At 39.1% G+C, this 26,085-nt stretch overlaps 1 protein-coding gene across 2 annotated transcripts in view; it reads left to right on the forward strand.

Moving 5' to 3' along the window:
* loqs (double-stranded RNA-binding domain-containing protein loquacious) overlaps positions 1–26,085 on the forward strand; it is a 181,044-nt gene that overhangs the window by 95,422 nt on the left and 59,537 nt on the right. Inside the window, exon 7 of one of the 2 annotated variants that reach the window (XM_076208516.1) lies at positions 8,281–8,421. The exons of the other annotated variant lie outside the window; for it this stretch is intronic. Coding sequence (XP_076064631.1) covers positions 8,281–8,421 — 141 coding nt within the window. The remainder of the gene's footprint in view (positions 1–8,280; positions 8,422–26,085) is intronic. 2 annotated transcript variants of the gene reach the window in all.

Genomic DNA, 26,085 nt, shown 5'->3' on the forward strand with positions numbered 1-26,085 from the left:
GACAGAGCACATCCACAGCAAGGCAGAGCACATCCACAGCAAGGCTGCTTCATTAAATTGGTGACCCCCTTCTCCGTCCCCTCATGCACAAAAGGAGAAGACGGGGAGAAATCCCTTCGGGCTGCGTCAGTTTATTTCTCGCACTCCCTCACCCCCCATCCCCCACCTGCTCCCCCTGATGGATCACAGCATCATCCATACACAACCATTCTCCATCCACCCCTATCTTCTGTCCTCTCCTGTTCTTCCTCAACAGACATTCCTCTCTTTTGTAATGCCCCTTTTACCCCATCCATCCATCTCATCTTAGGATGCCCCCTCATGTTCACTCCTTCCACCTCTGCCTTCAACACCACTTTTACCAATCTTTCTTCACTCATTCTTTCCACGTGTCCAAACCATCCTAATACTCATTCATCAACTCTATCTCCCAATTCCCTTTCCACCCCTGTTCTCCTCCTCACCTCCTCATTTCTCTATCTAGCCAAGTAACCCCATTCATACTTCTCAGCTTCTCAGACATTTCATCTCAAACACATTCAAACTCCTTCTCTCCTCCTCTCTTATGTTCCATGTTTCTGCCCTGTACATTGCTGTTGGCACAATCACTCCTTCATATAACCTCCTCTTAGCATCCATTCCAAGATGTCTATTTCTCATTACACTTTTTAATCCACCAAGGCATTTACTTGCTTCTCTCAATCTACATTCTACCTCCACCCCCACTCCTCCCTTTCCTGTCACATTCACACCCAAGTATCTAAAACTATCCACTTCCTCCAGTCTCTCACCCTTAATGCTCACTTCCAGCCTGCTGTCACTCTCTCCCCTTATACATCTCATCACCTTTTCCCCACATTTATCTTTAGCTTCCTTCTTTCACACACCTCAAACTCTGTCACTAACTTCCTCAATCCCTCCTCTGATCCTGCTACAAGTGCAGTGTCATCAGCAAACAACAACTGGCTTATTTCCCACTTTTCTCCATTTTCTTAAACCATCTCCAACCCCTGACTCACTACCCTTGCATTCACCTCTTGCACCACCCCATCCATGTATAGATTGAACAGCCAGGGCGACATAACACATCCCTGACGAAGTCCCACCTTTACCTCAAACCATTCACTCCCTCCATTTCTAATCCTGACACAAGCTCTACTACTCTGATAAAAACTCTTGACAGGTCTTAACAGCTTTCCTCCAATCCCATAATATCTGCAATACCTCCCACAGTGCCTTCCTGTCTACCCTGTCGTAAGCCTTTTCCAGATCCATAAAAGCCCAAAAAACATCCTTACCTTTTCCTATAGCTTTCTCACATATCTGTCTTTCCACAAAAATCTGATCTACACAACCCCTACCTGTCCTAAAACCACACTGTTCCTCACCAGTTACTCCCTCTGTTCCTCTCCTAATCCTCTCAATCAAGACACTCCCATAAGCCTTCCCAACAACACTCAACAAGCTGATCCCTCTGAAACTACTACACTCACACTTGTCCCCCTTTCACTTGTAAAGTGGAACTATACAGGCACTCCTCCAGTCCTCCAGCACTCTACCTTTTCTTAAACAAACATTAAATAACCTCACCAGCCAGTCCACCATAACTGTACCTCCTTCAGACATTCTGCATGGCATCCATCCAACCCAGGTGTCTTACCTGCTCTCATCATAATAGTTGCTTTCACTTCATCTTTCCCTATTTCTCCTCCATTCTCCTCACTCATCACTCTCATTTTCTTAGCATTTCCCACTGCAACTACCTTTCCCTCCCTATTCTCCTTCACATTTAGCAACTCCCTAAAATACTCTGCCCACCTTCCTCTCACTGCCTTCTCTTCCATTATCATCTCTCCATCTGCACCTTTTACCTTTTCTTCTCTACTTGATTCGCCTCCTCTTCCTCTTTTAATTTCTTTCCAAAACATCTTTTTATTACTTTCAAAATTTTCTGTCATACTCTTACCCCATTTCACATCTGCTCTCCTCTTTGCTTCCTTTATCTTATGCTTAACTTTCCTTCTCTCTACTGTGTACCTCTCATATGATTCCCTCGTCCTAATTTGTAGCCAGTCTATGAATGCATGTTTCTTCTCTTCTACACCTTGCTTCCTCATCCCACCACTCGCTACCCTTCCTTCTATTTCCTCCCGCCCTCCTTGTTCCACACACCATCTTTGCACACCTTATGACTCCCTCCTTGAACCATCCCCATTCCTCCACTCCTAATTCTACTCTATCCTTCACTCCCACTCCTCTCTCAGCTTCTTATATACTCATTCTCCTTTTCTTTCTCATTTAAGTAGTTCACTCTAAGTACCTCCCTACCTTCTGCCCTTTTCCTCTTTCTCCACCTATTCCCCACTCTAAATTTACCTTCCAGAAAATGATCTGATATTCCTCCACTCTCTCCCCTTAGAACATGTACATTGTACATCCTTAACTCTTCCTACCATACTCCTGGTCACCACTATATAGTCCTTTAATGCTCTATCTGCCACCCTTCCATCCACCACCCTCTCCCATGTGTACTTATGCTTGACTCTTCCTAAACACTATTTGCTATCATCAACTCTCTTTCAAGACACATCTCCACCATCAATTCTCCACTACAATTTTTACCTGGACCTCCATACTTCCCAATCACTCCTATTGGTTTGTTTCCTACCCTAGCATTAAGGTCTCCCAATGCAACTACATTTCTCCCTAATCCCTCTATGCACTCATTTATATATACCCTAAAAGCCTCCCTTTCCTTTATGCTCTTCTCACTACACGGCCCATACGCACTTGCAAAAACCCACATCTCCCTTCCCAGCTTCACCTTCATCCGCATCAACCTTGATGAAACCTCTTTCCATTCCACTACACACTTATCTCTTCACTTACTAGTATAGCCACCCCTTCTCTCCCTCGTCCCCTCTTTACTCCTGTGTACCTCCCAGCTACTCTTCCAAACTCACACTCGCCCTTCCCTTTCATTTTAGTTTCACTCAAAGCCAGCACATCCATCTTTCTTCTCACAAGCATACTGCCTATCTCTTCCCTTTTACTCTCATCAGTACCGCATCCATGCACATTAAAAGACCCAAACCTTAGGGTACTGGTTGGAAAACTCCCAGACCCTCTTATGCCTTTACTTTTTTTAGGAATGACCCCTTTGGAGGTACAGGTAGCAGGACTCGTAATCCCATCCCCCGTCCCGTTTTTTGTCGCCACTTATGACTCAAGTGGAAAGACTTGGTGGTAGCATTCTCTTCCCCCACCACAGGGTAGGCAAAAAAAAGGAAATGAATATTCAGAGAAATGGCACAGGACAGTAACAAGGGGTTGGGGGACAGCATAATGGAGGGACAGTCGTAGTATAAAAGTGTCATCATTTCTCTATGAACAGAGTTTTCCTCTATCACAGACAAAATGATGTGTGGCTCTGGTCCATAGGGGTTCCCCATATAGACCCTAAAGTATCAACTGCATGTTACTCCACCGTAATAACATGTAGCCAATACCCCAGTTCTTCAAGGTTCTCAAGAGAGCCAAGTATTTCAAACCAATTAGAAGTTGCTACCACATATTCCTGGGCAAATGCTTCATCCCTGAGTTTCTCCAGATGAAACATGGGTGGGTTACATCTTGGGATTCTCCTGGATTTGATGCGCAGTCTGAGTGTTGCAACCACAAGTCTATGATTGGTCCCAAAGAATTTAGCACTTTGATAAACCCTGTAGTTTTTTAGGATCTTCCAATGAGTGCTAACAAGTATGTGATCAATCTCCTTAGCCACTCCTGCGGCATTATTCTACCATGTCCAACAGTGTGGCTCTTATCTCTGGAACTAGGAACCAGCAATCCTCAGCCTTCTGGACTTGGGGAAAGTTCAGAAGGAAAGAACTGTTGATGTTCCTGGTTCCAGAACCATGGGGGCCAGTACTGTACATGCTTCATAGCTCTGTCAGTGCCAGTATTATACAATTCAAATGTTTTTCTAATGCATCAGGATTTTTATGGAAGTGTGTTTAAGAGTGTAGTAAGGGTTTATAAGAACTTGAGAAAGTGTTATAAGAGTAACTCCCATGATTATCAAGGGATAACTGTATTTTTATGTATTTGCTGTTCAGTTGATGAGAAGTGTTGCTGTGGATTTGGTTGGGGCTATTTTGAGTCTGTAGTGAACCAGGTGTTCAGAGTGTTGAAGTTTGGTTGTTGTATTTCTATGGCTTAGTCTGTGTTATGATGTGTGCATGTAATTGTTATGTTGTCCGTATAAAAAGAGATTTGCATTTCAGGGGTGTGGGTATATTGTGGATGTACACTTAGGTCTCTTAATCCAGCACTTGTCAACCACTACTTGGCAGACATTTGGGTTTAGGACATAAATCCACTTCAGGAATTGGCCCAGGACATAAAATACTACCAATTCATGAAGTGGGTTTATGTCCTGGACCCAAACATCTACACAAGTAGCAGTTGGTGAGTGTTGGATTAAGAGAGCTAGGTGTATAGATTAAAGAGTGTGGGGGATAGGACTGACTCCTGAAGTATTCTGTTCTTAAAGTTTCTGGTGTGTGATGATTGACACAGAAGCATTTCTGCCTGCCAAGAAATTGGCAGTTTTTTGGTGTTTGGAACTACAGTATGCTGATAACTGACCCCTGCTGGTTCAATCCACAGAAGCCCTACAATATATTATCTCAGTGATCTCTGCAGTTTACCAATCCATGGGTATGCATGTCAACACAAAGAAGACAAAGATACCTGTAAAACACAGTCCCGCCCCTGTTTTTCAAATCAGTGGTGTACATCGGGAACAAAGAAGAGAAAGAGGAGATCTACTGACCATTTACACAATTATGAAAGCGATGGAAGTCCTTGACAGAGGTGATTTATTAAAGTAGGATAAGAGAAAAACAAGAGGACATGAAAAGAAACTCAAAAAGCATAGTTATAGAAGAGATCTGAAAAAGAATAGTTTCCTATACAGAGTGGTGGATATCTGGAACAAATTGGATGAGGCAACAGTGTGTGCAAAAACTATACAAGAATTTAAGAACAAACGATGTTGAAAGATACAAAGATGGGTCACTATGAGCATAGCTCTCTTCCCGTATAATACAACTATGTAAATACAAACCTCAGCAGTATGATAACACCAAAAGACAACATAGACAATGAAATTCAGTCAAGACACCTTGCATCCACATCTTTTGGCTGTCTACATGCTTGGATGTTTGACAATGAAAACCTACGAACCAAAACCAAAATTTCAGTCTACAGAGCCGTCTGTATCTCTACCCTACTCTACAACTCGGAAACCTGGACCAACTACAGATGACATATAGAAGTACTAGAGGCCTTCCACATACAGTGTCCATAAAGAATCCCGGCCCTAACATGGCAAGACAAAGTACCACATGCTGAAATTGTGGAGCATGCACAAGTCCCTTACATTGAAGCATTTCTAGCAAAGCTACCGCTACAGTGGGTGGGTTGCATCATCCACATGCCTGAGAACTGTCTTCCCTGACAAATCCTTTATGGGCAACAACCTGATGTACATTGCAATGCAGGGGGTCAGGAAAAGAACTATAAAGATCAGCTGAAAACCACACTCGAGGTGTAACAACACACCAAGTGCTCTTGAAACCATCACCTCTGATCACACCTTATGGCATACAAAGTGCTCACAAAGGGTCAGCCATTTTGAGTCTGCTTGTAACCGAGCACTGGAGAACTGGTAGGCAAAGAGACATCAGCTTGACAATAGAGTTTATCCACCTGATCCAGATCTAACTTTCCTGGAATATGAAAGGATTTGTGGGTCAAAAATTGGACTCCACATTCACCTTCATTGGCACCAGCGACAAAGACCTCAACATCACCATCCAACCTCACTCATCCCATCTCACCTCCCAGAGCACTATTGTTGGTGATCAGTGACAGACTGCCCTAAGCGAGTATGTTGACAAGTGTTTGCCCATTTAGTGTTTTTTGTTAATATATAAGTGGGAAGGAACCTTGGGTATATAGATAGATAAATAGATAAATGAAGCTAAGTATGATAGTTGTGGCAAAAGAAAAGGAATTCCATGAGCACAACCTGTACACTGCAGTTAAGTAATACATGCAATTTTACATTAATTTATATGATAGAAACTTTACTTAGAACTAGTGTATTTGTTATAATTATTTTATTTTATTTTATTTTATTTCTGTTTTGTTGTGAATTAACTTTCTATGATAATTTCTTTGTATATCACTTGTGGTAGTCAGTTTGAAAAATTTTGAAGTAAAGGAAATTGGTCAAAGTTTTGAGTTAGGATATACTCTAGTCATAAGTTATTTCCAGTCCTTGAAATTTGAAATAGTTGATGGCAGGAAACTTAGCACCTGAGTTTGTTCCATACTTCCTCTTGGTCATGAAATTACATAGGTTGAAATTATTTCACTTCTAGATAACAATGCTTATCATAACTATTTGTGATCTCATTCAAGATAGTCATATCCATATTTTTTTGTGAACACACACACACATATGTGTGTATATATATATATATATATATATATATATACATATATATATATATATATACATATACATATATATTGTATATAGTGCTTGACATGATCGGTCCACTAGGACTGTGGTGGACCAATGCAAGGAGGGTGAATTTTTGCACCATTTGAATATGCTGCCTACCATCATAGCATTGTGGGTGGAGCTAATCATCCTGCCAGAAACCAACATGCTCAGCTGTTGTCTTGCCACCATGGGGGAGGATTTGTGCTGCAAGTGTCCTGTGTGTCCCTCCCTCTTGGCCTCCACTGCCACCTCTTCTAAACTCCTCAGTGTTGTGAATGTGGGATTTAACGCGGGAAACAATTGCCCAGATTGTAGCCCTAAAGAAATCCGGTTGTACAGTGAAAGAAATAGCTGAACGAACAAGTTGGCATGTGCTCACAAAATTTTAGATGCTGGTTTGTCAAGTTTCACTGGGAGGGTGGCCTCTCTTTTCCCACTCAGAAAAAGAGGCCTGGAAAGACACACTGAAGACCAGTTAAAAGTGCCCAGACAATTGTAAAATGTCAGGTTGAGTGATATCCAGAAGTGACTTCAAGGAAAATCAAAGAAAGTAACCCTGGACTCTGGACTGTTTGGTGAGGTATCAGTCCAAACTAAATTGTAGGATCACGGCTCTTAGGTACATGAGTCACTGACCTGTCAAGAAGCCTCTCCTCATCCTTAAACAGAGGGAAAATAAAGCCACTTTTGCCCATAAATATAGAGATTGGGATAGTGACAAGTGGCTGAGGGTGCTGTAGAGCGATTACTCCACCTTTACTCTTTCTGACAGTAGAGGTGGAAATGTGTATTGGCAGCCTGGTACCAACCCTTTTGACCCACACTACATCCAAGCTACTGTAAAACACGTAGACTTGCTTATGGTATGGGGTGCATTTACTGAATATGGCACAACTAAACTTAGAGTGCTTCCTAAATACCAAACAGTGAACCAGTATGTATATTTAGAGCTGTAGTGTGACCATCTTCCTGATGCATTTGACGATACGCTGGCAGCCATCTTTCAGCAAGACAGGGCCCCCCTGCACACAAGACCAAGACAGTGAGCAAATGCTTGGATGATTGTGCTGCTGAGTATATCAGAAACTGGCCTGGTAATAGCCCAGACATAAATCCAATAGAAAACTTGTGGGAGATAGTGAAACATGATTTACAGGGAAAGACATCTATACCAAACCCAAGCTGTAGGAGGAGATCTGGGAATCTTGGGCAAGGATACCACATGATATACTTCATAACCTTGCCCTCTCTGACCCAAAATGCCTGCAGGTTATCCAGAGGAAAGGGTGTACCACTAAATTTTAATGGCAAGTGAAACAAAGTTGTTATATTTTCAACTTTTTGTCAACATTTATTTGACAATGTTGGTGCATTTTTTGTTTTTCACTTGGATGAACCAGTACTATGTCAAGCACTATATATATATGTGTGTGTGTGTGTGTGTGTGTGTGTGTATAATTCTGAAAAATATATTGGTGTGAACTAATTACTAAAAACATGTTCATGGGAGAGCATCTATATATACTCATGTGTACAGTATAATATTTAGTTCTTGAAACATGTGTAAACAAATTACTGAAAACGGGTTCATGGGAGAGCATCCTTTGATTGAAAGGAAAGAAAAAGAAAGAAAAAAGTGGAAGTTTACACCTTTGGCATGTGGTATGGAAATGAATGTTAGTAACTTCTTATGCCCTCAGATTGCACAAAAGCTTGCTGCTCGATATTCAGGGTTGAAGGACTCTAAGGTGATGTCCCTGACAACAAGCCACTCGCAGAAGGTGAGTCAATTCCACAAGAACTTGAAGCAGTCTCCTGGCAAGAAGCTTCAGGAATTGCAGGTGAGGATATTGCAAGGTCTCATAGACTGTTTTCACCAAATATATCTGAACTCATAATATTAGATGTAGAAATTATCAGTATGTACATGTGAATTTCAAAGTGTCTGCAAAGAAGATAGTTCACATGTAAGACATGAAACCTGCTAAATTTCTGGTAAGTTTTTATTGATGTAGAATTAGAATCCAATGGGTTTTAAGAAAGCTGATAAGCTAAACCATTTCAGCTGCCATTTAAAGATGTTAGGGTATGTTCAAATTTTATAATTAAGGGTTTTAAGGTGCATAATGAGTTTTAAGAAACCTGATGAATGGATTTTTTGTTTTGTTTTTTATACTAAATCTTGGCTTAAGGGGGTACGCGACACCTGGAGGTCATTTTCTAAAATATTTAGAGTAAAGAGCTGAAACTTCTCAGATAAATAGGTATCCATATTGCCTACATTTTAGGTGAAGCAGAATGATGTATGTACACATGTACACATGTACGTATACCAGTAGCGACATTTAAAAGTGCACAGCACCATAATACGTGGACCAATTTGTTTTATATTTTGTCTATGATTAGTCAGTAGGCACACCTAGGGCCGGTCATTGAGTAATTGAACAATTTCCTTTATACTTTTGCATACAGGCATTTAAATTTTAATGTCTGGCAAAAATCGTGAAAAATACAATTTTTTTGCTCTTGTTTCCATTATTACTCCGAACTCTTTCATCCTATTCAAAATATTCGAACGATCGGCCCTAGCAGTTACTAAAAGTAATATTCCCTGTAAGTTTCATGTAAATCTAATGTATATTAGATTTTTTATGATTAAAAAAAAATAGAAAAATATCGAACAGAGATATGGCAACTTGAAATATGAATATATCTGTAACTTGCTTATAGTTTCACCAATTTGACTGATTTTTTCATGGCTTAATTCTTATTATATAATAAGTAAGTACAGTAAAAATTATCAACATATTTTAATTATAAGTACTTTAAATACTGAAAAACTAAAGTATAAGTATGTCACAGTAGTGACGACGCACAGACGACAACATCATATAATTTGCTTTTTTTGCACCTTTGGCGGTTTCTTCATATGAAACCTCTCTGCTGGGGGTCTTCAGGGTATCTAAATAATTGGAAAGAGGTTTATTTTCCAGTAGTGGGCGCCTTCTCTTTCCTCATCAGATTCCCCTCGCCAATCTATGTTGGTAGGGCACCCCCTCCATCATCATATGATGTCCCTTCTTCATTCTTCTTCCTGTATATCCTTGATTTTTTTCCTCTTGCTTTCTTCTTTGGATTTAATCTTCCTCTTTGAATTGTTTAGTCTAATGTTGTACTTTACCTCTGTCACCGTCACAGAGGTGCAGGTGAGGGCGGTGGTGGAGTGAGAGGTGGTGAGATCTTTAGTCGTCTTTGACTGCTTGCCATCTTTAACTGCTGTTTTTTGTCATTGTGATGTTCTTTTGTTCTTTTTGCTACTCATGATGACTGTACTAAAGAGTAATATGTACTAGCTAAAGTAATAGATTGCAATGAGAGCTCATGAGACATGCGTACTTTCCTTTTCAGAGCTAGCCGGTAACTAACGCTTAGTTTCGCACAAAGTTGGCAAAATATTCTCCCTCCACCTTCCTCCCTTCCCCTCCACAATCGTATTGGCCGTTGATACACTGGGCGAGTGTAAATTCAATCAAATTTCAACGTTATTCGCTGCGCCTGAAGGTCCTAAGTGGCACGCCTCCTTCTAGTGTGGGTTGCGCCTTTAAATCTGTCCTTTTAAACCTCACCCAGGACCTTTAAATTGCGCGCGGCTGGAAAATTATTTGTCGGGATTTATTTCTAAGTGGTATACGAACATTTTGAACACAGTTTTGAAAAATGCCATATCTTGACCAAATTCACCCCCCCCCCCCCAGGTGTCGCGTACCCCCTTAAGCTGTATACTTTGTAATATGTAGATTTTTGGTCAATTAATTTCATGCTGAAAGTGGCAAATGCAATAAAAAATGTCAGAGAAATACCAATTGAGGATGATTTCTGGTGTGATGTTTTGCTTGATAGAGATTGGTTGAATACATATGTAAGAAACAATCTTGATTATGAAGAATGTAATACCTGGAGAAGCAAGGGGAGGAACCTGGAGTGCAACACTGGCACAGTGGGATTTTATAAGATATAATCCCAAATGTATATATATGTTATAGTGTCCCACACCATTTCCTGCCCCTATCCCTCTGGAGATTAGATTATTTATAGTCACATTTTGTTGACTGTATTTGGATATGCTGTGATGAGTGAAATGTATCAACAAGTACAAGAAGGGTTAGACAAGAAAGCACTAACAGAAATAATGGTTTTGGTAGCTATTGACATACAGAAGGGATTTTACAAAGTTCATGGACATGCTCTATCGAGATCACAGAAACAGATACAGCGAGTCCTCCTTATATGGTAATTCTTTATCGGGTAAATTCACCGTTACGGTATTTGGTAATTGATACCTCAATTCTATTTACAGTAAGAAAAATTCACAGATATGGTATCCGCTCGTGTTTTGGAGGTAAAATTAGATATTTTGAAGAGGAAAGAACAGGGAGAAGGTAAGTCTGCCATAAGTCAAAACTAGGGTTCGGTATACTGTAATTTCAATTTGCGGGAAGGTTTTTCAGGAACGTATATGTACCATATAACGAGGACTCACTGTATAATAATAACAAGAAATGGCTAATTTCTTAGTAGATAGTGCAGAGTAATCCAAAATAACTAAATTTCTGGTACAAAAAATTATACAATTGGGAGTCCCCCAAGGTGCAACACTTTTCCCTATGCTATGCTGTCTTTACTAGAAATCTCCTAACCCCTGACCCAGAACTTAACACCAGTGCAGATATCCTGACAGTTATAATTCAGCATAGAAACTACAAAATAGCAGCTAAGAACACCCAAGCCTATTTAGGTAAACTGGAACAATGGTGAATTGTTTTCTGAAATGTTCCACAGAGGTGCCAGCATTAACAGCACCTAGCATGGACCTCATAAATAAGGTCCTGTAATGACACTTTTAAGGAGTGTAAAATACCTTGGTCCAGGGGCTGGATTAGGAATGTGCAGTTAGGGGGCAGATACTGCACAATGACATTGTCCTTTTGTAAGGTTTCTGCTGGAGGGTGGGCAGCACAGTTGTCGAGGAGCAAGACAATTTTACAATTAGGATCTAGGCCTACCTTATTGCAATGTGCCCTAGCGTCTGGAACAAAATATTAAAAAAAAAACCAGTCTTTCATTATATTTATCATTATCCAGGCACATTTGGATGCTTGGTACACAACAGGGTAAATTTTCATTTCCTTTAAGGCTCTAGGTTTGACGCTTCTGCTGATGAAGATCAATTTAAACTTGTGTGTTCCAGCAGCATTGGAACACCCCATGAGTGTCACCCTATCCTTAGAAAATTTAGGCCAGTTGGATTTTCTTCTTCCTTGGTAGTAATGGTTTTCTTTGTCCTAAGTAGTAAAGGTTTTCTTTGTCATACAACTCCAATACAATGCTGTTTTGTCTGCATTATAAATCTGTTCTGGGGTCAGCTTCTTGTCTTTCACCACCTGACCAAAACAATTGACGAACTCTACCACCACTACATGGTCAACCAATTTTTTTTTCTCCACACACTGTTATGTGGAGTAAACCATACCTTTTTTTGAATTTATACTTCTCAGACACCTCATCTCAAACACATTCAAACTCCTTCTCCCTTCTTCTCTTATGTTCCATGTTTCTGCCCCATACAGTGCTGTTGGCACAATCACTCCTTCATACAGTCTCCTCTTAGCATCCATTCCCAAATGTCTATTCCTCATTACACTCTTTAATCCACCAAGGCATTTACTCGCTTCTCTCAATCAAGACCCTCCCATAAGCCTTCCCAACTACACTTAACCCCTTCCATACGGTGCCGCACACGTAGGCGTCATGGACTTAGATCTCGGTGGCAGCAGCCAATGCCAGCCGTACGACGTGTCGTAATAATATTCGCATCATAAAATATAGTCACCGCTTATATCGATCGTTCTCTCTTCACCCGTGAATTTTGATAACCATAGAAAATGCGATTACAAAAGAATTAGAAAGAATGTCATTATGGAGGGGCGACTACAGTAAATATAATCACGACGCCGATATGGCAGCCTCGCGAATACACTCGCTCCCCATGACGCCTACGTGTGCGGCACCGTATGGAAGGGGTTAACCTCTTCAGTACGGTTCAAAATCTCGCGGGCAGCATTAGCTGCCAGACATACGATGTGTTTTAATAATACTCGCATCATAAAATATATTCACTGCTTATATCGATCGTTCTCTCTTTCACCCATGAATTTTGATAACCATAGAAAATGTGATGAAGACAGTTTAGAGAGTATGTCATTACGCAGGGGCAACTACAATAAATATAATCAAGACGCCGATATGGCAGCCTCGCATATCCACTTGCTCCTCATGCCGCCTACGTATGCAGCACCGTATGGAAGGGGTTAACAAGCTAATCCCTCTGAAACTACTACATTCACACTTGTCCCCTTTTCCCTTGTAAAGTGGAACTATACAGGCACTCCTCCAGTCCTCCGGCACTCTACCCTCACTCCAGCAAACATTAAATAACCTCACCAGCCAGTCCACCATCACTGTACCTCCCTTTTTCAGATATTCTGCATGGCATCCATCCAGACCAGGTGCCTTACCTGCTTTCATCATCTTAACAACTGCCTTCACCTCATCCTTCCTTATTTCTCCTCCATTCTCCTCACTCATCACTCTCATTTTCTTCGCATTTCCCACTGCAGCTATCTTTCCCTCCCTATCCTCCTTCACATTTAACAACTCCCTAAAATATTCTGCCCATCTTCCCCTTACTACCTTCTCTTCCATTATCATCTCTCCATCTGCACCTTTTACCTTTTCTTCTCTACTTGATTCGCCTCCTCTTCCTCTCTTAATTTCGTTCCAAAACAATACAAAAATTTAAGAGCAAATTAGATATTGTGAGATACAGAGATGGGACACCATAAGTGTAGCTCCCCTTCCTGTAAGATACAACTAGGTAAGTACAACTTGAACAAATAAAAGTCATAAACATGGCTCAGAAAACAAGTTTATCAACCTAAATGGAAAAATGAGACTTTGACAAATGAGAGAATTAGTGTGCCCAGTACCATGAAAGCAAGAAAGACTTGTATAAAATCAGATGAGGTTAAGATCAAAGAACTTGGGTGTTTGGGGAGGTTGCTTGTCTAGTCAATAGAAAAATGCTGTAAACTTTAAGAGAGATTATGAACAGCATAGAAATGGAGACCGTGGTATGTTGGAAATAAGGTTAAAAAAGGGGGGGGACTTGTCACAGATGTAGTTGATAGGTCTCCATGTGTTTATAATTGTTGGCTGGTGGGAAGACCACATTATACAATGAAAAGTATACTAGGAACATGAAATTAAAAAAAAAAAAAATGGAAATTATCTCTTTAATTATTGGAAACAACTTGTATATGATTGATCAAATTAACAATGTGTTTGGTCAGTATAAGAGGACTGGCTCATATCCAATGAAAGCAAAGTTTTAAGTTGTTAGCAGGAAATCAAGTAATCAGCAAAGCTTGTAAGTTAGCAGGAAAAGATCAGGAAAGATGTAGCTGAGGATGACTACAAAAACATGGGAACTAGGAAGCCAAAGACAAAAATAAAGTTAGAATGGAAAAAAAAAAGCAGTGTTTCAGAAGAATTCTCAATCCAAACATAAAATTATTTTGAAAAAGGTTGGCTGGCAATATTGCATGGGAAACACAAGAAGACTAAATTAGGCTAATGTAGATGCTTTACAATTGGCCAGGTTGGAGATAAATGATCGCTTTATGTTAAATGAGCATGATATTTTGTGCTTTATGGAGACCAAGCTTCCAATTTTTTTTATCTACAGATGGGGAATGATAAATACATCATCAGGAGAGAGACAGAGAAGATAAAATGGACGGTTGGGTTATGGTTGTTGTTAGAAATTACATAAAGGTGGAAGAAACAAATTGAGTGGAAGCAAAGCTGAAGCAACCCACCATTAGAACTAAAGGGCCAATTAGAAAACACCTCAAGATGGCATATTTTCTCTTTGAGAGATGAGAGCTTAGAATGGAGTTGAATGTCAAGAAATGTTGTCAAACACATAAGTACATACATATACCAAAGGCTTTTTCCCCCTTATAAATGAGGTAGCCAAAAAACAAAGGCATAAAAACCACTCCCACCCATTCCATCCCTAACATATTCCACTCCCCTCCACTCCACTCTCCCTCTTCCCTCCCTCTTATCTTGGCACCTCCTGGACGATGAGTCATCCCTGCATCTCGCCCAGTGCCCTGGGTCAGTAGTGGTGCAAGACACAGCACATCCACAGCAAAGCCGCTTTATTAAGGGAGCATCACTAGCGATCATTCAAAAAATTTGGGTACATGAGTGAATTTTAGGTAAACATTTCAAAAGAACCTCTATGATGGTGGCAACACTCGTACAAATTTATACAACTGTATTTCATTTCTATTTTTTATACAGCATAAGATAAGATATTGGCAACCTCTGGCAACCCCATTGCATAAAAAACATTCTGTATATTGAAATAGCGTCAACATTTCTATAGCTATTTCGTGTTTTGCTACAGAATTGTGTTTATGGAGATATTTGACAACTCCCAGCAGCATACCCCACAAAGACAGTGGACAGGGCATCAGTACTCTTGAAAAGGTCAAAATAAAGTGACGTCACTCCTGTCGCTCTCACTGTACACAACAATTTTGATTCCTCGCCCTGTATTGTTGCTGTGATCATGGAAAAATTAACAAGAAACAAGAGAGTCAAGTGGCAGGATATAGAGAGAGCCTGTGAATGCCTGAAACAGAAACAATAAGGAAAAAGAGGAGAAAAGCGGCAAAGCTGGACCCAGCACTCCGCAAGCATTTACTAGCCATGCCCTCCTTCACCTCCACCCACACCACACCACTCACCCTTACCTCACACCTCATCAGCAAAGAAGAGGAAATTGGAGATTTGCTCTATATTGTAACCATCAAACAAATGTTCGCAAAAATTTAAATCCCCTGTCATGTAATGTTTATGTTTTTGTTCCTTTTGTTGTAATATCTTCGGTTGTTTATGGATTTTTGTTATTTTTGTTTCATTTGAAAGAAAACATCATGCTCTTTATTTTCTACAGTAGAAAATAAAAGAAATTTGAATTAATGAAAATATATGTTTATGAAACCTGAATTTTGCAGCATTTTTTAATTATTCAGAGAAACAAATTAATAAAAAACCAGAGGTATTAGTTTGAAAAAATGTATTCAATAAGATTTGTTCCCCAGACTCTAAGCTTTCATTTCATACTAAGCTGAATGATGTGGAAGGATTTTCAATTAAGTAATTAGAGCTTCACTAGAGCTCATTATAACTTCACTAGATATTCAATATGCCTTATATATACATGAGAGGAACACAATACGCTGAGGAATTACACACTAATGTAAGAGGTATTTATACCTACATTCATTAAACACATATTTGAAAAAAAAAATTCACCTACGTACTTATTAAAGAGATGCGACACTCCCTTAAATCAGCGACCCCCCCCCCCCTCCATCTCATCATGCAGAAAAGGAGAAGACGGGGAGAAATCCCTTCGGGATGTGTCTGTTTATTTCTCATCCCCCACCCACTCCTTCTCATGCATCACAGCATCATCCATACACAACCATTCTCTTTTCACCCCTATCGTCAGTCCTCTCCCATCCTTCCTCAACAAACATTCCCCTCTTTTACCAATGCCCCTTTTACCCCATCCATTCATCTTGTCCTAGGTTGCCCCCTCGTGTTCACTCCTTTCATCTCTGCCTTCCACACCTCTTTTACTAGTCTCTCTTCACTCATTCTTTCCATGTGTCCAAACCATCCCAATACTCTCTCATCAACTCTATCTCCAAACTCCCTTTCCCCTATCATACACCACAGGCACTTCATCTCAAACATATTCAAACTCCTCTCTTCCTCTCTTATGTTCCATGTTTCTTCCCCGTACAGTGCTGTTGGCACAATCATTCCTTCATTCAATCTACATTCTACCTCCACTCCTCCCTTTCTCGACACATTCACACCCAAATATCCAAAACTATCCACTGCCTCCAGTCTCTCCCTTAATACTCTCTTCCAGTCTGTTGCCACTTTCTCCCCTTGTACATCTCATCACCTTTACCCACATTTATCTTCAACTTCCTTCTTTCGCACACCTCCACCAAACTCTGTCACTAACTTTCTCAATCCCCCCTCTGATCCTGCTACAAGCTCAGTGTCATCCACAAACATCAACTGGCTTATCTCTCACTTTTCTCCATTTCCTTTAACCATCTCCAATCCCTGACCCATCACCCTAGCAGTTACCTCTTGTACCACCCCATCCATGTACAAATTGAACAGCCAGGGTGACATAACATATCCCTGACAAAGTTCCACCTTTACCTCAAAACCACTCACTCCCTCCATTTCTAATCCAGACACATGCTCTATGACTCGTAAAAACTCTTGACAGCTCCTAAAAGCTTTCCTCCTATCCCATATATCTGCAATACCTCCCACAATGTCTTCCTGTCTACCCTGTCATAAGCCTTTTCCAAATCCATAAAGGCCCAAAAAACATCCTTACCTTCTCTAGCTTTGTTAGATCAAAAGTCTTTTTTTTTTTTTTTTCCTCCAGAAAATGGTTCTTTTTGGATGCAATAAATAAAAACTAAAAACTTCAGCCAAATCAATCTCTTCAATAGTGAGAGGGCCTGTCACCTTGTTCTGAATATTTCTACAATTATTAATAAATCTTAGACATTAGCTGTAACTCTTAGTACCTAATTCACTATACTTGTCTAAATCTGATAAAGAGGTTGGCTCACCTTGTACATTGAGACCTACTGTACTTACTGTGCTTATTTCTTCTAAATCAGTGACAATTGTGTTAATTTCCTTACTCGGGCATGATGATTCTGTTAATGTATTAGGCCCATACAACCACAGAGTATTATTTACAAGTTTATCTGCCAACAGATCCCTGGGTTGGCCTTACTTCCACAAGGTTGCCAGCAACTTGAAGGTGTTAACTCTTGGATCTTTTTCACCTGATTAGTCACAAACACTTCTTTCTAATTAGCGTCTCCTTGAATCCATGATAGAGCAGGAGGTAGAATCTGTCCAACACATAACTCAAACATTGCTATCTAAGCTGAGAGCATACTTAACAAAATTGACCCATTAGCACTCATGGTCCCTATTAACCAGTTCGATACAATGACTCCTACATAGTCGTCATGAGGCGCGAGTAGGTATAAATGAGGATGCCGGCGACAATGTCTTGATTATATATTTTTTTATAGTTGTACATGAGCTACTTTCATTTTCTGTGAACTGGTTTGATCATGTTTTCTGTGTTTATTATTATTCAGAGTAAAAAAGAATAAATGATACAGCATTTACTTTATGTTTTATGTGAGTAGTGTGATGCAAATTACATATGGCAGCTGATGCAGTGCATGAGAGTTCTGAGGTGGTTAAGGATATTTTTTAAGTATAAATGTGGATACTAAGGTAATTAGATGTACAGAGAGGATGGCAGTAAATTAGAAGTGAGTGTTAAGGGAGAGAGGCTGGAGAAAGTGGATACAGTAATCCCTTGTTATTCAGGGGGGTTACATTTTTTATATCCCCGCAAATGGCCAAATCTGTGAATACTCTTTTATATAGATATTCCACGAATACTCTGATATTTGCTCCTTTTTATTTTGCTCCTTATTATTAACATTATTATCATAACATTGTTCAAGGTCTGGTACACTAAAGGAAAAACCGAAGACACCAAAATAAACTTTATTTCAGACTTCCTTAACCTCTTCAATAAGAGTCAAATTCTTGTGGGCAGTATGAGCTGCCTGATGTACGATGATGCATCTCAATACTGGCATTATAAAATATAAAGTTACAGCTGTATTACTCATTCTCTTTCTCTCTGAATATTAATAACCACAGAAAATATGATCAGGCCAGTTAACAGAATATGGGGGTCACTCAGCTACAACTACAAAATAGAAATAATCAATACACCAATGCCGGCATCCTCATATACCCACTCGTGCCTCATGATGCCTACGTAGGCATCATCATATGGAAGGGGTTAAGAACATCTCAACAATGTGTCCATTCATATTGTTTTAACTTTTCTTTGGGAGCCATGGTGATAGTGTGTGAATGGATGGTATCAGCACAGGGACATGTTTGAACAGACTGAAAGACACATGGAGTGAGGCAAAAGCGATATTGAACATTTGGAGACACACATGGAGTGAGGTGATGGTGGCACAATACTGTACGAGTGGTGGAAATATTTCTTACTTTTTTTTTTTTTTTTCCGAAAAATCTGTGAATAATAAAAGCATGAAAAACAAGGGATTGCTGTAGCTATAAATACTTGGTAGAGGTAACTTGATCATATTATTCAAGAATTACAAAGGAAGAGCATGTCATAAGGAGACCTTTTGGTCCATAACTAGGTCAGATATGAAGAATATAATAAATAGAATAGATAAATACATAATGATAATATATACCATACATATACCAAAGGCTTTTTCCCCCTTACACAGGAGGTAGCTTAATGATAATATACAAACATAATAACAATTTATAATAAATAGATAAATAATAAATGAAAAAATAATCATGATAAAATAGATGGAATAAATGGCAGGCATTACAGCATATTGCTTAGGTGTTTATTTAAATGTATCTTAAAACTTAGAACTGTATTACATTGCACTGTCTCTGCTGGAAGTTTATTCCATACATTTACTACACAGTTGCAGAAGTTTTTTCTATCCACTTCCAAAATCAATCTTTTTCCTGACAATTTGAGACCCTTATTTCATGTCTGATTTACATTCAATGGGAACATTTTGTCACTTTTGATGTCAATTCCCTCTAGAATCTTGATTTTATTTTATTATATTTATTTATTTAATATATATATACTTTTTAAAGGAAAATATATTCATATGTTTTTGTTGACATTCATATGATTTCTGATGTTTGGAATTGGTTTTGTGGCTTACTGTTGTACTTTTTCCAACATGTCCATCTCTTTACCAGGATTTGATGACCATACGGAAACAGCATATTCCGAATGTGGATGAGCTTACGATTTATATAGCTTGTTAATGACAGGTGGACTTTTGAATTCAAAAGACTTTGCAACCAGTCCTAGAATCTTATTTGCTTTCTCTGAGGTGGAAATATACTGCTTAGATAATTTGAGATCATAACTGATAATTATGCCAAAATCCATTTTACTATCCACTTTTGTTTATAATTTTCCAAATAACTTGTAATCGTACTTATTGTTATTTTTACCAATGCATAAATTTCATTAGCCACTTTTCAGACCACTGCTATTGTTTATCAAAATTTTCTTGAATATCTATTTGTTTTAAGTGATCATTTGCCATTCTGCACAGTTTTGTATCATCAACAAAATTGAAGACAATAGATTTCAGTTGGTGGTCTATATCATTTATATATACTATGAATAGAAGTGGCCCAAGAATGGAACCCAAAGGAACTCCACTTGTAACATTTTTCCATCTAGAAGTTTTGCCATTTAGAAGAACTTTCTGTTTATAATCGTTGAACCAATTACTAGTCCAGATTAATAGGTTACCACTCTATCTATTTACAAAAATTAGGAGTCTTAATGTCCATAGTGTTCCCAGAGAGATATGTTTGGGAGGTACCAAGGTCTATTGCCTGCCAGTGTGGGGCTATGGATTTTCCTCTCAGTTATGAATAATATTAAGGATGATACTGAGGTATTATTTTATTATTGTACTGCAAAAACACTTGTAGGTAATCATGCTCCTTTCCTGTATACTACAACTAGGTAAATTCACCCTTGTTCTTACTTAAGATTTTCACCTGTACATGAAAAATCGTTACAAAAACTTAATACAAATCTTTCACTTATGCAGTTGTTTTCCAATATCTATCATGTTTTATAGAACTTTGACTTTTCTTTTTCCAGTATTTGCTCTTCTGTATGAATATTTATCAGTAATATATATTTTTTCAGGAAGAAGTAATCTAAATCAAATTAAAAAGTTTTCCTTTCAGAGTGATATACTGGAACCTCTATATTTAAACTTAATAACTTTCACAAAGTTGTTTGAATCTGGAATTATTTAAATATTTGGTCAGCTTTTCCCATAAATGATATACCAAGAGGTCTTTCCCCCAATATATGGGGGGTGGCCAGCCAAGACATACACCTACCTCTCATCCATCCAACCCCATTGTGGATGAACGGCCACTCCTGTCTTCCACTCCACTTTGCCCACTGTCTGGGTAAAAAACAATATAGTAAGACACAACTCTTCCACAGCAGGACCTGACAGCTGAAGTTGTCATGAGTAATACAGAGAAAATGAGAAATTCTATTGGGCTGCATCAAATTTTCATCCATTTGTAGCCACTCTCCACTCATCCCTATCTCTTGCCTTCTCCCTTCCCTGCTCAACAGATATTCACATTTTACCCAAGGTTCCTTTTACCCCATCCATCCACCCCATTCTTTGTCTTCTCATGTTCACTGCAGGTCTGCCTTCCACATTCTTTTTGGCTAGTCTTTCATCATTCTTTCCATATACCCAAATCATCCCATTATACTTTGATCCATCCTCTCTGCCAACTTCTTTCCACTCCCAACTCTGCTTCACTTCATCATTTCTCACATTATCGATCCTTGTATCACCCACCATACTTCATAAATACTGTGTCAAATGCCTTGAAATTCCTCCTTTCTGCCTCCTTTAAATTCCAAGGCTCTGCCCCATACAGTGTCATAGGCACAATCAAACCCTCCAACCATCTCTTTGTGTTGACCCCCAGATAACTTTTTCTTAATATTTTTCATTCCCTCACTTTGCAGTTTACTGCCACCCCCACTCCTCCATTTCCTGCTAGATGTAAAGTTCTCCACTACCTCTAGCTTGTCCCCATTGAATAATGAAAAGTGTATTAATTTGTTCTAAAATAAAGTATCCATTGAAAATATACAATTGAAAATAAAGTATACGTTTAAACCTATATGATAATAATTAAATGCACAAAATCACACTTGAAAATGTTTCTCAATCAGTAATTGATTTTCAATAATCTACACTAACAAAAGTTTTTCAATTTCTCTTTCCATAAGCCCACTGAATTAAATAGAATAAAGGAGGAAATCACTGAAGCATAGCTTGAATATGTTCATTTCTACACATATTTGATAGATATTTCACTTATAATGCAAAATCAGTGTTACTAATTTTACAAAGTTTTTCAATTAAAATTGGTCACTTTATTACATCATTTAATTGTGGCTCTGCAATGGTAGTACCATCTTGGAAACTTATCTGATTGGATGATTGTGCATTAGTTTGAATTGAGTATGACTAGGACTTAATTTGAGTAGAATTAGGAAACCCACACCATTTAGCCATGAATAAAAGATAATAAGGCCTTTACAATAAAATAGTATATAATATTACATACCTATATCAAAGGCTTTTTTTCCTGCTTACAAGGGAGGTAGCCAAAAAACAATGTCATAAAACCACTCCCACCCATTTCATCCCCAACATACTTCCCTTCTACCCTCTTTTCCTCCCTCTTATCTTGGCACCTTCTGGGTCAGAAGCAGTGTCACAAGACACAGCACATCCACAACAAAGCTGCTTCATTAAATTGGCAAACCTCCCCTCTCCATCCCCTCGTGCAGAAAAGGAGATGGGAAGAAATCCCTTTGGGCTGTGTCAATTTATTTCTCACAAATAACCCCTCACCCCCCATCCCCCACCCACTCCCCCTAATATATATTAGGCAGAGGAAAATTGATGATTCTACCATATCAGAGCACTATAAGAACAGAAACTGATCTTCAATGGGGGCAATGTAAAAGTGATTATAATAACCTGGTTTTATATAATAAATTGATTATCTATACCAAATAACAGTGGAAAACATGTTGAATCTCTAATTTGATGATTTTTTCCCAAATTCAATCCAATTTGGTGAATTCCTTTCCAATACAGTTTTCTTACATAGCCCATTCATTCTTTTCTTTGTGATCTAGTAACTTAGATTTATATTCTTTTAGCAATATTAGCCCCTTTGATTACTTCCATACTTTTAAGGATGGTACTCAAGTGGATTTTGCCATACTCTATAGAGTGGTTAAGACTAAATATGTGTTCCATTTTTTTTTTAAGCTTAGCATTGGGTGTTTACAGATTGTGAGTTGATAACATATGGACTGTGAAACTTTGTTACTCAAATAACACTGCTGGCTATGGTTTAATGATTGGATCGATAAAAAATGCAAAGTAAATAATTGAATATTCAGTTATTTGAATGTAGAGGTTCCACTGTATTACAAATTTCCTTTCAGGCATGTCCACCCAGTGTCTATGCACATACAGTTCTACTTGTTTATGTTAAGGGAAGACATTTTTACTCTAACCATTCTTCCCCAGCTTTGCAGAAATTATCATAAACTGTTGCCTCAGGTCTCTCTTGTAGGAGACCCACAGCTCTCGGGTAACCAACAACCACCACTGGCTATTGGGTGGGCCCATAAGTCAATCAGGATTTTTTTTTTTTTTTTTTTTTTCTGTCAGTTTGTCTGTCTGTCTAGGGATATGGTGCATTGTAGAATGAGGTTTTCAATGTCTTCTGTGTGATAGCTGCATCCAGAGCAGTTTGATTCTGTGGGCAGACCTATTCTGTGTTGATACTGTCTTAATGCATAATAATGTCCTGAATACAAGTGTGCCTGTGTAGTTCTTACATCTCATGGAATTGTTAAGATAGAATAGACTTTTTTCATCAGCTATAAGATATTTCTCCCCATCTGGGGTATTGACTACATGTTATTGTGAGGTATAATTTGCTCAGTAGCATGCAGCAGATAATTTAGGGGTCTATATAGGGTGCCACTATAGACCAGAGCCCCAAATAATTTTGTCTGTGATAGAGGAAATCTCAATTCATAGAGAAATCATCATACTTTAGTATACTGGGAAGGTCCCTCTGTTATGCTGTCCCATCCACTCTTAATACTGTCCTGTATCACTTTCTCTTGAATATACCATATCCTTTTTTATTTGCCAAACCCCTGTGGTATTGAGAAGGGGAGTAAAAACTTACCTTGCTTCATATGAAGTGCGTTCCCAATCTTTGAGATGGTAAAAAGACCAACAAAAACAGGTTGGGAATAGAATAAGGCATCCTATCTCTTTGTAGCCCCCCATAAAGGAGGACATTGCCTAATAAAATAGTCAAAATGAGACATAACACAAAGGTTTGGAAAGTTTTCCAACCCAGAACCTCTAAGATTTGGCGTCTTTATAATAGTGTAATTGGGTGTGGGTTCACAGATTGGAAAGTAAAAGAGAAGAGATTAAGCCCAGATAAGTTTGTGAGGAAAGACTAACATAGTGTTTGCATTGCGATGCGAGAACTAAGTTGAACCAGGGAAGGAAGCAAATTTTGAGTTTTGGCGAGTGTAGTATGGGAGGGTGTCAGGAGTGAAGAAGAGGATCAGGGAAAGAAAAGGGGTGGCTATATTAGTGATGAGATAGGAAAGCGTGTGATGGAGTGGAAGTATCTTCAAGTTTAATGTGGATAAAAATGAAACTGGAATGCGAGATGTAGGTCTTTGTAAGTGTATATGGGCCTGGTAGTGAGAAGAGACTGTAGAGGAAAGAGAGCCTTTTTGCATGGATTTGAATGAGTGAAATAGAGGGTTTATGGATAAATGTCAATTGATTAGTGGTATTGGAAGATTTCACTGCTAGGGTAGGAAATGAACCAGTAGACAGAATGGTTGTTAAGTGTGGAGATACCCAGGGGGAAAGTCATAGTGGAGAGTTTGATGTATAGCTAACAGTGTTTAGGCAAGAGGGGAGAGGGTGGTTAGATACAGCTTTAATGGTTTATATAGTGGTAACTAGGAGAATAGTAGGAAGGAGTTTTGGAATGTACATATTTCTAGGGGTGAGAATGATGGAATATCAGATAATTTTTTGGTGGAAGGTAAGTTGAGAGTGGAGGATAGGGGAGAAAGAGGAAAAAGAACAGAACGGTGGGGGAGGTGCTTAGAAACTGCTTAAATGAGAAAGAAAAGGAGTACAAGAAGAAGCTGAAAGAACAGTGAGAGGGAGTGAAGGAGCAGTGTAATGGGGATGTGTCAAGGAGGGAGTCACATGGTGTGCAAAGATGGTGTGGAAACAAGGAGGATGGGAGGAGATAGAAGGAAGGGTAGTTGAGTGTGTGGGGATGATGAAGCAAAAAAGGTTAGTAGTAAGAGGAAGAAAACAAGCATTCACAGATTGGTTTGCAAAATGGTATGAGAGAAATTATAAGAGAAGTACAAAGAAAAGAGAGGTAAAGTTGTAAGATTAAGGAAGCAAAAAGGAGAGCAGATGTGAAATGGGGGAAGAAAATATGACAAATTTTTTTAAAGTAAATTAAAAAAAAATGTTTTGGAAGGAAATTAAGAGAGTGAATTTGGAAAAGGTTAATCACTGGTTTTTACAAAGGTCCAGTAGAGCCTGTGTTAGAACTAGAAATAGAGAGGAGTAAGTGGTTTAAGGTCAAGGTGGGACTTTGCCAGAGATGTATCATGTTGCCATGGCTTTTCAATTTATACATGGATGGGGTGGTGTAAGAGGTAAATGCAAGGGTAGTGGGCTGGGGATTAGAGATGGTTAAAGAAAATGTAGAAAAATGGAGATAAGCCAGTTGTTGTTTGCTGACAACACTGCACTTGCAGTAGGATCAGAGGAAGGATTAACCCCTTCCATACGGTGCCGCACACGTAGGCGTCATGGGGAGCGAGTGTATTCGCGAGGCTGCCATATCGGCGTCTTGATTATATTTATTGTAGTCACCCCTCCATAATGACATTCTTTCTAATTCTTTTGTAATCGCATTTTCTATGGTTATCAAAATTCACGGGTGAAGAGAGAACGATCGATATAAGCGGTGACTATATTTTATGATGCGAGTATTATTACGACACGTCGTATGGCTGGCATTGGCAGCTGCCACCGAGATCCAAGTCCATGACGCCTACGTGTGCGGCACCGTATGGAAGGAGTTAAGGAAGATAGTGACAGAGTTTGGGAAGGTATTATGAAAGAAGGAAGTTGTTGATAAGTGTGGGTAAAAGTAAGGTGGAAAGATGTATAAAGGGAGAGGATGGCAACAAATTGGAAGTGAGTATTAAGGGAGAGAGACTGGAGGAAGTGGATAGATTTAGATACTTGGGGGTGGAATGTGGTGGGAAAGGGAGGAGTAGTGGGAGAGAGAGGTAGAATATAGATTGAGTTAAACAAAATGCCTAGGGGGGATTAAAAGTTGTAATGAGATAATATATGTTTGTGAATGGGTGCTAAATAGGAGATTGTATTTACCTAGTTTTATTGTTGCGGGAAAAGGGGGAAAAGCTATTGGTCGTGATTGTCCCGGCCATTTGTATTCTCGCAGTGTCTAGTTGTTTTTTAAAC

Source organism: Oratosquilla oratoria, chromosome 25, assembly GCF_046742065.1.
Source record: "Oratosquilla oratoria isolate Oo_2021 chromosome 25, ASM4674206v1, whole genome shotgun sequence".
In the NCBI taxonomy this organism is placed as follows: domain Eukaryota; kingdom Metazoa; phylum Arthropoda; class Malacostraca; order Stomatopoda; family Squillidae; genus Oratosquilla; species Oratosquilla oratoria.